The following is a 15,409-nucleotide window of genomic DNA, read 5'->3' as shown; positions in this document are numbered from 1 at the left end:
GGGAAAGATCATGTTCAATGTACCTTCTAATTCGATTCATCGTCCTAGTTATGATGAAGTGAACTTTTCGGCGCCTTCTTATCCTCCTCAAAACCAAACGATACCCCAGTTGACTAGTCTCAAATCTGCGAGATCGAGCAATGAAGATCTTGCATCTAAAGAACCAACTGACCTTGAAGAAACAGAATCTCTTAGTAAACTTCAAAGATTCCGAAATAAGTTTAGTGATTGATCTTGAGCGCTTCTTTGGTGCAAAAGGGATTGCTTTGGAAATTGATGTTGTACCTTTGCGAGAGGGTTTAAAACAAATACTGATGTTGGAATCTTCTTGTTGTTTTTTTAAATCATAAAAACACAGATTCTTCAGTACTAGTCGAATAAAGTCGTATTTGATTACGATTTCAATCATTGCAATGATTACCCTTATGATTGGTAAATCGATTTTACCTTACATTTTTTTGCCTTATTCCTTTGATCTTTGTTTTCCTCTACAAAAAAAAACTTTCAAGATCACTTATTTCAATTGTCCTTGCTTCTAATTCTTTTCTTTGACAGTTTATCAACGTCAAATTATCATAGCTTTGACACCTTTTTCACAAGATTTACGGGAATTGAAAATAGGAAATTTTAAAATAGGCTGGATTGTACCTATCATAATTTTGATTATAATTTCTTTTCCACCTTTATTTGGACACGAAGTAAGTAACTATCAACATTTTCCAATGTATCGAAGTCTCCTTTGTTAGAAAAGCAAGTTCCTGATAAAGTTTTTCTTTGTTAACTAGATCGTCGTTTTAATATGTGGTTTGGTTTGGGGACTTTGGTGGGGTTTTGCCATAGTTTCAGTTGGAACATATTTGGGAGAATTAGCGAATTTTTTCGTTTTCAGATATGCTTGCAGGGAGCGTGCTGTAAAATACAAAGAAAAGAATTTGAGGTTTGATACTTTGAGTTTAGTCATCAGGGACGGTGGATTTTGGGTCAGTTTTGTTTTTTACAAGGGGAAAACGATCTCTCGAATATTTTGAAGACATCATGTTGATTTTGATTTGTTTGATTCATAGATTGCACTCATAGCTAGACTTTCAGCAATTCCAAGTCATCTTTTAACTCCAGTCTTTGCCACAAGTGGTATGAATGTTTGGATCTTTTCAGCTGCCACAATCCTTTCATCACCAAAACAATTTTCACAAGTTTATTTAGGTACACTTTTTCAAGTTCAAACAGTGAAAAAACCTGACTCAGGAAAATTAGTAGAAGCTTTTATTTTTATTTCATCTGGTTTAGTCACTATTGGAGCTGCTGCTTATATTTATTGGAAAATGAAAAAAATGAAAGTAGTGGTTTTGGAAGATAGAATGAAATCTCAAATGTCTGATGGCACTTTGGCTGATGATCAATCTGGTAGAGTTGACCCATCTGTTGGTAAGTGAACCAAATAATTCCTTCTATTTATCATTTTGATCAATTTGGATACTAATGGATGACCCTGCCCCAATCCTCCCCCTTCTACAGTAATCTACCCAAGACTTGTGTCAAATGGTGTTGAGTTTGGCAGTACGCTGAAGCTTCAGGGAAGTGACAGTGAAAAGATGGAATGGAATCAAAAGGATCAATGAGTATCTGGCTACCTAGATGTGTACCTCAAACAGCCAAGATCCTTTTTTTGATATTGTTATAACCCTATACTGGAACTTATAGCGAGTTTTGTCTCTAGCTCTAGATAGGTGCACCTACCACTCGTTGTATCCTCACATTGCAATCTTAGTTTTATTATAGAAGCACCTCTGATCTATAATCACCTGAAGCCCACAACAAACACCTACAAATGTACAGATTTTGTTTCTATTCGACTTTCAAATGTTTAAATACCATATAATACACTCTTTGTCATTTTCATCTTAAATCTCATTCATATACAGCCGTTTCAACAAAGATTGATCTTTTTGAAAATCTCATCACGGTGCAAAACCTGGGTTTTGTCTCTCAATTGGTTTTTGTCTCTGCTAATCTGGAGAATACAGAACAAATAAACCCTATAAACAAGACTTTTGTCTGGTTTTGTTCGCTACGGTAACAACCTTCTTGAAAAAAAGTGAAGGAAGAAATAGTAAATAGGGTGAATAAATTAAAAATGAAGCATTGTATCATTTCTTACTGACAGTAACATTGCCTGTTTGATGGCACATTGAAGGCCGCACATGCAATGATTTTCCATTTTGTTTGGCTTTGGAACTGCCTGCGGGTTGTGGCATACAGAAAAAAGCAAAAGTCTGCTAGACCCCACAGTCAGATACTTTTTCCTTGAAAGGTTGGGTGTCTGGTGAGGGAGTAGCAACTCCAAGGGGAGAATGAGTGTGCAACAAGTCATTCATTGAACAGCCAAAAACAGGGCAGCAGTATTGAAGTTGGTCATATCTTCAGCCAAGAAGTCCCTCTCTGGGATACAAATATCAACTTTTGATTGGTATTGACTTAATAGTCAAGATCATAGTAACCAAATCCAAAGTGACTACTCGAATCAATTTTTCAAAATCAAAGAATCTTATTCATTTTTACTCCTCAGTTCACTTTACATTTGATCAATCAACTTTTCATTCCCTCATCATAACGGGCAATGAATACAAAACACAGAAATCCTCAAACCAAACAAAAAAAGAAGAAACAACAGATCTGTTAATTTTTTTTTCGATATCATAAAACGCTTCAGAGGAGTTAGCCACTACTTCATCTTAAACCCTTCACTCTTTATAGCAAGTCTCTACAGGGATCTTAATAATTACACATGACACACCATCTACTCAATCCGATTTAATTTAAACGCAACTACATTTAACCACTAAGGAGACCTACTATGAAAAGCAAATCATGGATGTAGTCAGTTTGGATGAGATAGAATTGCTATAACATCTCAAAACTCAATATTGAAGACAAGTATTCAAACAATAACTTACGATACATAACAAACCTCGCAAAACCATCCTTATCCAGATTCCTCATTTTTGATGATCGGCGGCAGTGATTCATTACCAAACAAATGTGCTTTTTCAACTTCAGCCGCAGCTGCCGCAATCAAAGCCATCTCAGCATCTGCAATTCTAGCTCTTTCAACCCCAAGGATTTCTTCTTCTGCAATTCTGATCCGTTCTTGTTCCATTGCAGCAACTCGATCAGGATTTCCAGTTGAACCATTGACACCCGAACTCGATTCACCTTGATCAAATTGCATTCGATCATCATCTGCTGGATTATGTGCCTTACACGCTTCCTGAAGTGCAGCGTGAAGGGCACTTTCAACGAGGTCATCTGCAATTAGACCATTGTTAGAAGTCTCGCCGTGTGTAGAAGTACTGATACTCGGTCGATGCTGTTGAAGGTCAGACCAGACGTTTGGTAGTGCATAGTTTTGATCGATGGTAGGGTCGTATTGTGGGGCTAGTTGGGTTGATGGAGTTGATGCTCCTGGCATCTGAAAGAGTGGATGTAGATGCAGATTGTGATTGGTCTGAATCGAAGGGGTTTGTTGAGGTTGTTGAAACTGGTGTTGAAAAGTGTTGGTAAGTTCCATGATAGAGAAGGCCGCTGAATGATCCGCGGCGTTCAACTCAGTCGAACGCAAGTTGGATGGCTCAGGTCGAGGTTGGAGTTGAGACCGAGGACGGGCCTGGGTTGCGGTTCGAGGTGGGGGTATGACTTGTTGGGGGGTTAACGGCTCAAGCCTAGCCTCTCCGCGTTCGTCTTCTCGGCGTCGACGCATGTATTCTCGCAACTTCAATCTGCGAGCTTTTTCTTTTTCTGGCATGTCTCGTTCTCGTTCTGCAATCCTACCGGCATGTAGAGCTCGCAATTTGAGCGATTTGAGTTGATTTTTGGTCGCATTTGGATGATCTCGTTCGATTTGCGCTTCTATGGAGCTCTGTTCAGGAGTTTTAACTCGTGAATAATATTTCCGACGTGGTTCAGATCCAGTGGGATTGTCAAGAGAGGCTCTCTTGCGTTTGCTGGAGTCAGCTTGACTAGTCGTGGGAGCTGAAGCGGGAGGACCCATGTGCAGCACCAGATTTCGCTGCGGGGTGCTAAGCGCAGGATCCTGCCACTCAGGGATAGGCACAGCAGCCGGTTTGGATGGTCCTACCGACGAACGCGTTTCTGTGCCTATCGGTCGAGAAAACCTCGTTAGAAAGCTCGCATACAACTTCACATAATTGAAAACTGACCAGTTGGACGAGATGTGGCGGGCACAGCGAATAATTTAGGGTCACGGCTTTGCGCAACGAGATTAGCATCGACAGGAAAGTTGGCCGGCTTGTCTTTGGTCTCAGTTTTGGGCCCGTCACCGCTCGTGAGGGTCGGGGCCTTTGCTTTTTCTGCCCGTTCTTCTTCACGCTTGTGCCTCACATACTCTCTCAATCTTAGCCGCCTAGTCTTCTCTTCCTCTGACATCCCAAGCTCGCGTTCAGCTATGCGGCCAGCATGTAAGGCGCGTAATTTCAGTGACCTCAATTGATTTTTCGTCGCATTGGGATTTTGTTGCTCAATTAATGCTTCGGCAGCCAATTGTTCTGGTGGTTTGATGCGTACTGATGGCTTTCTCGGAGTAATACGCTCAGATGAGCCGCGTTTTCGTCTGTTACTTGATGGCTCCTTATTCGAGGGGGTGGCGCTAGAAGTGCGAGCCCGAATCCCATTGGTGACCATACGTGCTTCGCTGATTGGAGTCATAGAACCTTCAGAGGGAGCGCTGGCTTGAGCAAAAAGACTAGAAAGTGATTGCCCTGGTTGATTTTGTGATGCGGCGTCAGCAAAACGAGGATCGACGTCTGAAGAGCCTTCGTCCTCTTCGTGCGGAGCGTCTTCGTCCGGGTTAGAATTGGCTTTCAGTTGCGAAGGGACCGGAATGTCCGAGGCCATCGCATGAGGAGTGCCACCATCCGACTTGGGTGCGATTGCAACTGTAAAGCGATTGATAGCCGCTAGAAAAGCATTACTGGCAGAGGAAAGAAAGTTCGGAGTAGTCGTATCAGAGTCAGATGGATTTGGAGCTGGCATAGCAAAATCTAAAGCTGGGTCGAGGATACTCGAGTCAATAGGAAATGAATTCTGATTGACATCGACATTGGTTTCAGGGTTAGCATTGGTGGAGAGAAGATGATCGGTAGCTGTTTGGCGATCTTCAGTCGACATGTCCATGTCCATGTGAATGAGTTGGTTGTGTTAAAACAACAAGGCTGACTGTGTAAACTGATGCTGTGTAGGGTGACATTGAGAAGAAGAAAATAAGGTTTAAGATCAAGTTGGGAATCAAGTTAGCACGCCACATTCGATGACATCAGATATAACAGTCAAAAGAAGACTGATGGATTAAATGTAAGGGAAGTTAAAGTCATCAAGTTAAATGGTCAAGATCCAAGAAGAAGTTCAACAAAACGGATCTGGTCACCAAAGTTAAAAAGTGGTAAACAGTGATGGATGATATCATAATTCCGAAAAGTGGTGATGATGAAGCCAGTTTGGTTGAGTCTGTGGTAGGATGAAAAAGGTAATGAGGACCGACCTTGAAGAGTTGTGTATGATCGATTACAGTCCTCAATGAGACTATGTCTGTTTGTCTGACTGTAGTTGACTGTTGTTGTTGTATACAAATCTGTAGAGCTACAGGATGCTGAAAAGTGGATGTGGAGTTGAAATCGTAAGTAGAAAAGAGACAGGATGAAAGGAGAGTGTTGTGTGTAGTAAATAGTAAATAGACAAGTGTAACGATCAAGTTAGCTTTTCATCGATTCGTCAATTCTTTCGAAATAAACCACTTCAACTTTCAGATCACTCACCTGAACCTATTCTTTAAAGGAAGTCCTTGCTTTGAATGATATTTCGATACGAACGACTGATGACTTTAATTCTGTTTGCTTTCCTTTCTTCAGCTCCACCGCCGGATTTTTGGATAGAGCTGAGGAAGGCTTAAGCCTTGGGGTGTTAAGGATAAAACTCGGTATAAGCATCAAGCTATTACGTGTCTCACACTAGTGACTACATACACTTTCCTCTCCACGTGATGTGAATTTGATCGTAGATCCGTATCCGCCCGAGGTTTGCGATCGGGCCAATCTGGGCCCTTCTAATTCCACCCGCATTCTTTGCCTGCAGGCATCCTGATTCCTTGAGCAACGACGAGTGTTCAACCTCTCAACTTGATCATTACTGTGAAGGTGGACTACATATTGGACTGTGCAAGGTATTTCTTTGCGTCTCATACTTTTTCAAATCAACCTATTGGAAAAGAAAACATTCCAAGATCAAATTGTTTGTACATCAATGTTAAGAGGCTGATAATTTCCAAAAATTTATCCACAATGACTTCAACAAACTACTTAGTACAAGCAAACTAATAAGATATAGATAAACAAATCGCAAAAAAGAACCCAAATCAGTATTGTTGAAGAGTTTGACATGACTTCTCCGAGTCATTTGCAATAAATTCAGACCTTGATACCATTCAAGGGAAAAAATGTTAATCGTACTTCTGGGTATAAAAATGTACAGTAAAAGATGAAGATTTTACAAGCCATGAAGATAAAGATAAGATGAGTACCTCAATTACATAAATTTACGTTCTTTATTTATAACACGCTGGAATTTGAACCCATCACATCAATTTATACCGCTCAGGCATTCGATGTTCGACTGCTTCTCCTTAGTCGACCAGACCTAGTGAGAACTGGGGAATCTTCGTGGTTTACTGGCTCTTCAACCACTCCTCGGAAACTTGTTTCGCCATCTGATTCGTCATCAGCTTCTGTCAAATCCTCTCCACTGTCATCACCTTCATCATTTTCCTGAGAGGACCGATGTTCCTCATCATCACTCCCAATATTAATGTCCATATCCATAGCTTCATCATGCGCTTTTTCAGCCTCCGTAAGATCATTGGGGTTCTCAGCCTCTTCCCCTCCTACCAAGCCTTCACGCTCTTCCATAGATCTTAGACGACTGGAGCGCGTGGTGCGCAAGATGGGGCGGTTAACTGGCTGCTGCGTAGATGTTGATGGCTGCTTGTCTTCTCCATCCACCTGTGTCATTGGTTCAACCTCCGCCTCCCCGTCTTCAGATATCTCGATATTCGATTTAGCAAATTCAAATGCAGCCACTATCTCATCACGTTTGACTTTGTTCAGAACGAACGCATCGGAACATAGCAGTCTATCAAGTTCCTCGCACTCTCCCAAGTATCGGGCATATTGTCTCTGCACCCATTGCCTAGATCACATGAAGAGAGCCGCATACATCAGAACAAAGGAATATAGATCTACTATGACAATAGCAAAGATAGATGACGAGAAGCTACATACCAACTGCGTGTAGTTTCAAAGAACATGACGAGGATTGAATTGTCACTCTTCGGATGTTTTGTCAACCTGTCCAATACTTTTTGTGGTATCTGTGTGTCGGTTGACAAACCCACCTCACCCGGGAACCAATTATGACCGGGAACCTTTGCCTATTGACAAGCCCACAAGAATTAGACTACCTTGCAAGAATCACATGGAAAAGGCATACTTACCCAAACAAGAGTACCATCCGGAACCGGGCCTTCCTTGAGACGAGTTATTCGACTGAGTCGTGAGAATGCTCTACCAGCTAGATGATGAATACCATTCTTGTTAGCGTTATGAGAAGCTCTTGGATAGATGTAAAATCCGCGTTCATCCACTGGAAGATCTTTTTCTTCTCCCTTATAACGTTTATTGTTCTGAGAACTTTTGTTCGACGTTGTTCGTTTGGAAGGTTTGTTGATTGGTTGACTGGATGCGCGAGTAATTTGAGACCGCGTTGTAGCAGTTGTAGGATCGAGAGACAGTATGGGATCGCTCAGGTCGATCGCGTCTGGAACAGTCGACGGTACTACAACTTGGCTGGCCTCAGCACTGGAATTGACAATGGGTTGAGTAGAATCTGGTGATGGGGCTTCAGAAAGGTCACTACTTCCTTCCTCAGTGACTAGAGAATCGGCGAGGGAATTGATCCCTTGTTCTCCGAGCCGACCGGCCTGCAACTGTGTGCCCAAAATCAACGGACCGTTAGGGGCTCGAGTTTCATCGAGTGAGTGGGAAGTACGATGTTTGGTATTTTCTAGGCCAAATTCGCGCGGCCTATGGGTCAAAGCGGGGCGTTGCTGTCTTGCGGAAGGCGAATCGGGCCGTACGCCTGGGTCCGATATTCTGCCTTTGCGGCGCTTGCTATGTCTTAAAGCCGGTGAGCCGGGCGGCTCTACGGTGGCTAATTAACACAGAGAACAAAATTGTCAGCATGCTTACGTTTGGATAGTAAACTCAACTGAACACTTACAGCGACGGGATGAAGGACCAGCATCGTGTACAGATGAATCGTAGTGGGTAGTGGAGGGTGTAGCGCCGTGTCGTCGAGTCCCCTCAGGCAGGATATATCCCGTGTTGAATAATCTGAACGAATCTCTCTCATCCGGCAGATCAGTGACGAATTCGGGCTGACCGAACAGTCCCGCTATACTTTTCGTAGACTTAGATTTCTGCTTTTCTTGTTCCGACCGACTGGGTCGCATCGCCGTATGGTGTGCTGGTGCGCTGGCATTTCCCTCAGGGAGATCACTGCGTTCCTGAGGGTCTCGATCCTTCAAACTTCGATCAAGTCTCAACCTCAACTTCTGAATCGTAGGCTGGGTGCCACCATTTGGGCATGTTTGGGGTGGGTCAGAATGAGGAGGTTGTAAAGTGGTAGATGATTCGACAGTTTGCTTCTTGGGCGCCAGCTGTTTCACTCGGATCCTGCTTTTCTTCTTGACACGACGCGAATCCCTTGTCTGCAAGGCCAAATCGGATAGCTCAGCCTCTGCCCGCTGAGGGTCTTCCACCGGCATTGAGGATGCAGATTGCGCGGCTATTTCTGGGTTTATGAGTGGTAGATCTGTTGACGTTGAATCCACAGGAACATTCTCTGCGTCGATTGTTGATACATTCATTGGCGATTCGAAAGGATCTTTTATCTCGAGTGTCGATGGATCTTGTTCGCTTTGAGCGATGACAGGACCTTCTTCAGGTTCCACAGGAGACAGTGCATCAAGTGCTTCAGGGGTCTCTTCAACTGTGTCATCCACCAAATTGGCTTCCTCTACGTTGACAACTCGTGGCTCCTCGGCCATCGGCGGTTGGACTGCGCCCTTTTGCATATCGGCAACTGCGACCAGCTCTAAAGTCTCTTCGACGTGACTGACGATGGTTGGCTCGTCTTCACCAGTCTCAGCATCCATTGGAGGCTTTTCGAGCCCACTCGCGGGTCGAGTTTCTTCATCTTCGACTGAGATTCGAGCCCGTTCAGCCTCTGCAGCCATCTGTGTCTCCTTAGCCTCGTTAGCAGTCCGAGGGTGCTCGGCTTCAGCTCCTTGTACAGCTTTCCCAATTTTAGCTATTGGGATCGTCTCATCAATTTGAGCTACTGGGATGGCCTCGTCACGCGAAGGTACTGGGATCGCGTCCTCAACTTGAGATGGTGGGTTCGCCTCGTCAAGAGCTCCTTGTATAGCCTCGTCAAGAGAAGCTCCTTGGATCGCGTCCTCAACTTGAACTACTGGAATCGCCTCGTCAATTTGACCTACTGGACTCGCCTCGTCAAGAACTCCTTGTATAGCCTCCTCGAGTGAAGATCGTGGGATTGCGTCCTCGACTTGAGCTACTGGATTCGCCTCGTCAAGAGGTACTTGGATAGCCTCCTCAAGGGAAGCTTCCGGCATGGCGTCCTCAACTTCCGCTGCTGGGTTCGGCTCGTCAATTTGAGTTGCCGGGACCGCCTCGTCAAGAGCTACATGTATAGCATCCTCAAGTGAAGATCGCGGGATTGCGTCCTCAACTTGAGATACTGGGTTCGTCTCCCCAAGAGCTACTTGTATAGCCTTCTCAAGTGAAGCTCGCGGGATCGCCTCTTCAACTTCAGCTGTTGAGATGGTCTCCTCGTGGGCTACTTGTATAGCCTCTTCAGTTTGAGCTCCTTGAATAGCCTCCTCAGCTTCAGCAATTCTAGCGTTTTCAGACTCCCTGACCGCGCGAGCTATATCTTCTTCTTTCTGTGTAGTCTCACTCATCATTAACATCCGGTCGTCTTCAGTTTCTTCGACGATCATACCCTCAGGCCTTACATCTTCAGTAACCCGTTGTTGTAAATCTGATTCCATCCAACGACGATAATAAGTTTGTGCCCAGATTTCGAGTTGTTGCAGTTGTTCTGCCTCAGTCGGTTCAGCTTCAGGATGCAATGCAGAATTTGAGGAGCCGGTCTGACCCATGTCAAATTGGGTACTATCGAAGGTTCGGTAAGGTGTGAGATGCATCGGTTGGGTAAAATCTATGGGATCAAGTGGTGTGGTATATTTCCATGGCGCATCCGTCCAAGTGTTTTCTACCATCGAGGGATGTAAAGCCTCCATTCCGTATTGGTCTTGCGGGTATAGTGAGAGATCAGTTTGGACTGCAGGAGCTGCTCGAGCTTGTTCTTCTTCTCGTTGGGCTTGTTCAGCTTCTAGAAATATTCGTTCACTGATTTCCAGGTCAGCTTGGTCAGTTGCAACGATGGCGGCCACTTGTTCATCATCCCAGCCAGCGAGTTCTTCATCGATAGCCGGTGTCGTTTCGCTCTCCTTCACCCCTTCATTCACATTTGAAGAGACCTCGGATCTCCGCAAGGCTCTAACGCCAGTCGGTAGACAGCCTCCAATATCTTCGTCAGCTATGCCAATCAAAAATGGTGGCTCGCCTTGCTCAGCCCGTGTGGATTCACGCTTATCCCGAATGTACTGGCGTAATTTGTGCCGTCGAGTTTTTTCTGCTTCACTCATGTCCTTTTCCCGGTCCGCTATCCTAACTGCGTGCAAAGCACGAAGTTTCAATGATCTTCGCTGACCCGGGGTAGCATTAGGATAATGCGCATCTATCGCAGCCTCTTCTTCCAATTGCTCAGGAGGCTTGACTCGGTTGTACTGCTTCTTGACAGCAGGAGCTGCTGTGTCAGCTGATGATCGCCGACGTCTCTTGGCCGCGGGCTTTGAGTTGCTACTGGGAGTCGTCGGTGTACGATTAGGTGTTTCACACACGACTGAGGTTCGGCGAGATGCGCCTGCCGCTCCCGATGAAGCTTTAGAGTTCTTACGCGAGCGTGGAGTTGGTCTCCCCTTTGCCGCTTTCGCGGTGTCGATTATCGATACTGAAGGTGTAGTCGTGTTAGTCATTGAGGATGATCCGACCGTAGCTATCGTATTGCCAGTAACCAACTGGTCAGCAGAAGAGGTGACAAGATTGAGTCTCGCTGGCTTCTTTGGCGCGCATCGAGGAGGAGGTGCTGCGATAATAGCGGCTTGCTTTATGAGAGCAGCCTTTTCACGCTTCTCCCGCTTAGCATTTCTACCTTCGAGTAGTTCCTCGTAAGTTCTCTTGGGAGAAGGCGCGCATTGGACCTCTTGTACCGAGCCAAATAACGATTGTATTGTCTCAGGTGTGAAGAGTAGAGGGAACTGGAGAAAATGCAGTGACTGTAGGGGGTCTGGAAACCGGCTACTGCTTGAAGTCGGAATGGGAGACAGATGTTGGGATGCCGATAGTTCGGCTATGATGGGCTGCAGCACCCGTTCAACTCTAAGAGCGGCTTTGTGATAAGTCGTGGTAGGCTTATTATAGATCTTGGAGTTGATGATAGGAAGCTGGAGATCCGCCTGTTGGAGAATTGGAGTCAGTCAATCTTAGCTTTGATGTTGAGAGCCAAGGAAGCTGAAGTGATCGATTTAAGGTCACAGTGGCACTAACAATAAAATCAGGAATAGAAGCATATTGGTATTGATCAAGTCGATTTCTGATGGTAGTCCAATCCATCGGTTTCTTTATGATATCGTGATAATCGGGTACATCAGTCGGTGCGACGGGATTCAAAAAGTATTTTTGCTTGTCGGCACTGGGGAGCGCCAACATTAAGATTATGAAGCATAAGTCCACGTGAGGCTGATGAGGAGATAGCGATAAACCCACTCAATAGCTGCGCTCAGTGCCCTGTGCAAGCTCGGATATTGGGGATAGATAATCTTCTCTAGAACCTCCTTTTGCAACTCGGTCCTCATCACCTTCACCTTCTCGCGTTTACATACTACACTGACGAGATTCTTGACGTGTTGTAAATCTTGCCGAATGCGCACGAGTAAGTCGTATTTCCGCCGCCGGTCTACTTCATCCTGTGGGCTAGTCGGATTCGCTGCTGTCCATGGCTAAAAGACGACGACGCGGCACAAAGGTTACAATAAATGAGTAATCTTGAAACATATCCCGATTTCCCTGACTATAGCATAGTGAGATTTATGATTACCTCGACATGAAGTCTTTTCAAAAGCGGAGCTCCTCTCCTAGCTTCTCGTTTCAAGCTCCAGTACCTGCATACCAAGGTGATGATCGCCTTCTTGTACTGGCATCTTAGCTTATTGCAATACTCAACCACTCTTTGAAAAATGTACTCTGGTACAAGTGGTGGGCCGCTGGAATACGTTTTCCTATACGCTCGTGCAGACTTGTATGATTGTGATCCAGTTGCCAATTGCTTCAGCGCGCGTAAATCGTCGACTGAGGTGAATTTCTTCGGGGTCAAGGTCAAGAGATAATCCATGGAAGGCCCATCTTCCGCGTTTTCTTCTTTGGACTGGTTATTAACCTCATTTTTCAAGGCTGCGGATCTGGCCTGCGCGGCGCCTTGAAGAGCTTCGATGTGACCTTTCTGTTCCAGTGAAATCCGCCAAACTACGTGAGCTTAGTGACGCGACAATGCTGATCTTTGAGGTGGAAGCAAGAATATAGAGATAGATCAATAAAGCTGACGGGAGTATGTTTGTCACAAAAACTGCGAGTGTGACCAGAACCTTCACCCGCTGCTGGAGCTCCAGCGGTCTGACCCGAGTTCGGCGGCGAGTCGGCGAGTGCGTTGGAAGTTGTAGTTGTTGGGACTGGCCCAGAAGGCTTCATCTTTAGATATAAACCGGATTCTTGAGCACAGGTTACATGGTAGGCCACAAAACAATTGCGGCTTGAGCATTGAATGCACGCTCCTGTAGTCTGTTTGCAGATATAACATTTCTGTTGCACGGATGATGAGATGATGCGTCAAAAGGTGTCAAATTTAGATTCGGACACTTCGAGTGAATCCCAAGTGAGGTTATCCCAATCTTAAACCTCGCTGAAAGAGTATGTGTTGTGTAGGATTTGAGATCAAAACTTACGAGCTTCCATCGTTGCTTCGGAATGTTGTGCACTCCATCGATAGGTTCCATGTACATCGCGTTTCCTACACCAGTTTCAGGAATATGAATTGCACAGATAAGATGTGCCCACTCATTTTCAGCCGTTAGCTTGAACGCGCCATATGAATTCGGGCATAGCGTGCATGTCTAAGACGAAGACGATTGACTTGGTGTTAGTGGAGACTGAAGAAGACGAAGTAAGTTATCTGCAAGAGATATACGAACAACAGGTCGATCAGGTGATACGGTACATTTCCTACACAGCCATTGTCCTTCCGGAATGTAAGGAATCCCATAGCAGTCTTGATGTACAGCCAAGTTACAGCCATCGCAGAAGACGATGGCATTGCTGTTTTCAGTATCACCATCTTCACAGATCGCACAACGACTATCTTCAGTTGGAATTGAATTCGCGTCCGGTTTAATCAACTTGCGATTCTGGGTGTAAGATTGGGAGATGAGTGGATATGAGTGGCTCTAATCATCAGGTTAGGAGAGACAAAGCGATCGAACGAGTTGAAACCATTCTTTCTCCAGCCGGTCCATGACTATCTCGAAAAACTCGAAAGGGATCTGATCAAAACCAACGCGTTTTCGGTCGGCATTGAGGCCGGTTAGCCATTCGTGATCTGGAGAGAAACTGATAAGTCTGAGACAAACATAGAAACGATGCTCGAATCGTATGTAGAAACTATACCTTGTTCATCCATATCATACTCGCATCGGCTCTCAAGTTCAGCTTCAGCCGGCTGAACCCATCGAATGTAAGACCCAGGAGGCTATATACCAAAGTGAAATCAAATAGACGGAAAGTCGGTATAGTCGTCAGATCTGAGAATTGCTTGAGAAGACAAACGAACCACCCAAAAAGAGGATGAGTTGTAGCCGTAAGATTGAAGATTCTTCTTGAGATTGTCGGAAGTCGTGTTGCCTGACTGCGAAGAGGTAGACTGATGAGGTACATTGATGATCTTGAAGGCGACTTTCGGGACTTCAAACTTTGGAAGTTCGAGCGGTAGAACAGAATGACCTGAAACGAAACATGCCGTGAGTGAAGGTTTCGATTGAGGAAAGTAAGTGAGTTAAGCTTACCTCCCATTCTAATTCGAGTTGAGATGATAGGGAGAGTGAGTGCTGATGATAAATCGAATGAAGTTCAATGAAAGCTGTTGTGGTGCATACATCTTGTATTGGAACCTGACTTAACCAATAACTGATACAAACCACCATAACTTCAGTCGACTCCCCAACGCATATAGTGGGCAAACCCGAGACCGTGTAACAAGTCGCCCCGCAAAGGTCTGGTGGTCCGAAATTTTTGAGATTTTCGGGTTTTTTTAGCCTGATTTTTTTATTGATTTCACTCCACGTGGCACCACTCTGCAAACATCCACCCCCGGTTATATATATACAACAATTCATCTTAATATCAAAATGGTTGTCTCAGCTGTAAAGAGGGCTCAAAGAGAACGTCGCCAACGTGAGGCAAATCAACGTAATCTGGAAACTTTGGCCGTCAAGAACACCCAGCAAGAGCAACAAGCCCAAAAGACGAATGAAATTCATCAGAAGACTCAGCTTTCCAGCTCTGAACCAATTGAAATCAGTGACTCTGACTCACACGAAGGTCCTTTCGATAATGCTAATGAAGCTGGAGCTTTTGTTGATCCCAACAAATCCACAACACTGCAGACATTATTCGGGTTCCCCAAGTGGGCAGGGAAAAATGATTGGGAGTATGATTTGTCATAAAATGGTCTATCACTCCACACCTGAGCCATAACACCCACACTACATATGTGTAGCAGGCTCAGTGAATATGTGGTTATCATGTACATAGAGTTCTGCTCAGTTATCTGCTCATCAGGACAAGTTATTCATATGTAATACATGCTGTAACTTCTTTCAGATTGAAAAAAGCTTCCAAAAGATTGACTACATACACTGACTCAATGTTTTGGTGTGATCTCATCAACTCAACTGCATGTAACACACTTTCTGTTACTAAGACATAGCTTCAACAATATTGCCTGAGCAGCTACAGAATTATATGTAGTGAATTTTTGGGAAAAAAATTTCAAAGTCGAAAAAGTTACATGTGGTATAACATGTGATTTA

At 44.6% G+C, this 15,409-nt stretch overlaps 4 protein-coding genes across 4 annotated transcripts; 1 reads left to right on the top strand and 3 right to left on the bottom strand.

Annotated features, from left to right (window-relative positions):
• Positions 1-413: 413 nt before the first annotated feature.
• On the top strand, positions 414-1,619 carry MELLADRAFT_89096 (uncharacterized protein; the record flags this gene model as incomplete). Its single annotated transcript, XM_007404677.1, has 5 exons — positions 414-432; positions 556-698; positions 786-980; positions 1,065-1,425; positions 1,516-1,619. 5 exons carry the CDS (start codon positions 414-416, stop codon positions 1,617-1,619), a joined length of 822 nt encoding a protein of 273 aa, XP_007404739.1.
• A 1,364-nt stretch (positions 1,620-2,983) lies between these two features.
• MELLADRAFT_101794 (uncharacterized protein) lies at positions 2,984-5,196 on the bottom strand (the record flags this gene model as incomplete). The annotated part of the gene is made up of 2 exons (XM_007404272.1): positions 2,984-4,155; positions 4,218-5,196. The coding sequence occupies 2 exons, from the start codon at positions 5,194-5,196 to the stop codon at positions 2,984-2,986; spliced, it is 2,151 nt and encodes a 716-aa protein (XP_007404334.1).
• Positions 5,197-11,596: 6,400 nt separating this feature from the next.
• Positions 11,597-11,981, bottom strand: MELLADRAFT_32816 (uncharacterized protein; the record flags this gene model as incomplete). The annotated part of the gene is made up of 2 exons (XM_007404271.1): positions 11,597-11,728; positions 11,820-11,981. Coding segments are annotated over 2 exons (294 nt in total), but the record flags the coding sequence as incomplete, so codon positions are not given.
• Positions 11,982-13,007: 1,026 nt separating this feature from the next.
• Positions 13,008-14,067, bottom strand: MELLADRAFT_25990 (uncharacterized protein; the record flags this gene model as incomplete). Its single annotated transcript, XM_007404270.1, has 5 exons — positions 13,008-13,127; positions 13,271-13,438; positions 13,517-13,720; positions 13,805-13,920; positions 13,989-14,067. Coding segments are annotated over 5 exons (687 nt in total), but the record flags the coding sequence as incomplete, so codon positions are not given.
• Between the last annotated feature and the right edge of the window lie 1,342 nt (positions 14,068-15,409).

This window comes from Melampsora larici-populina, assembly GCF_000204055.1.
Source record: "Melampsora larici-populina 98AG31 unplaced genomic scaffold MELLAscaffold_2, whole genome shotgun sequence".
NCBI lineage: Eukaryota > Fungi > Basidiomycota > Pucciniomycetes > Pucciniales > Melampsoraceae > Melampsora > Melampsora laricis-populina.
Note: the sequence above shows the minus strand (reverse complement) of the source record. Positions and strands in the feature narration are given on the sequence as shown.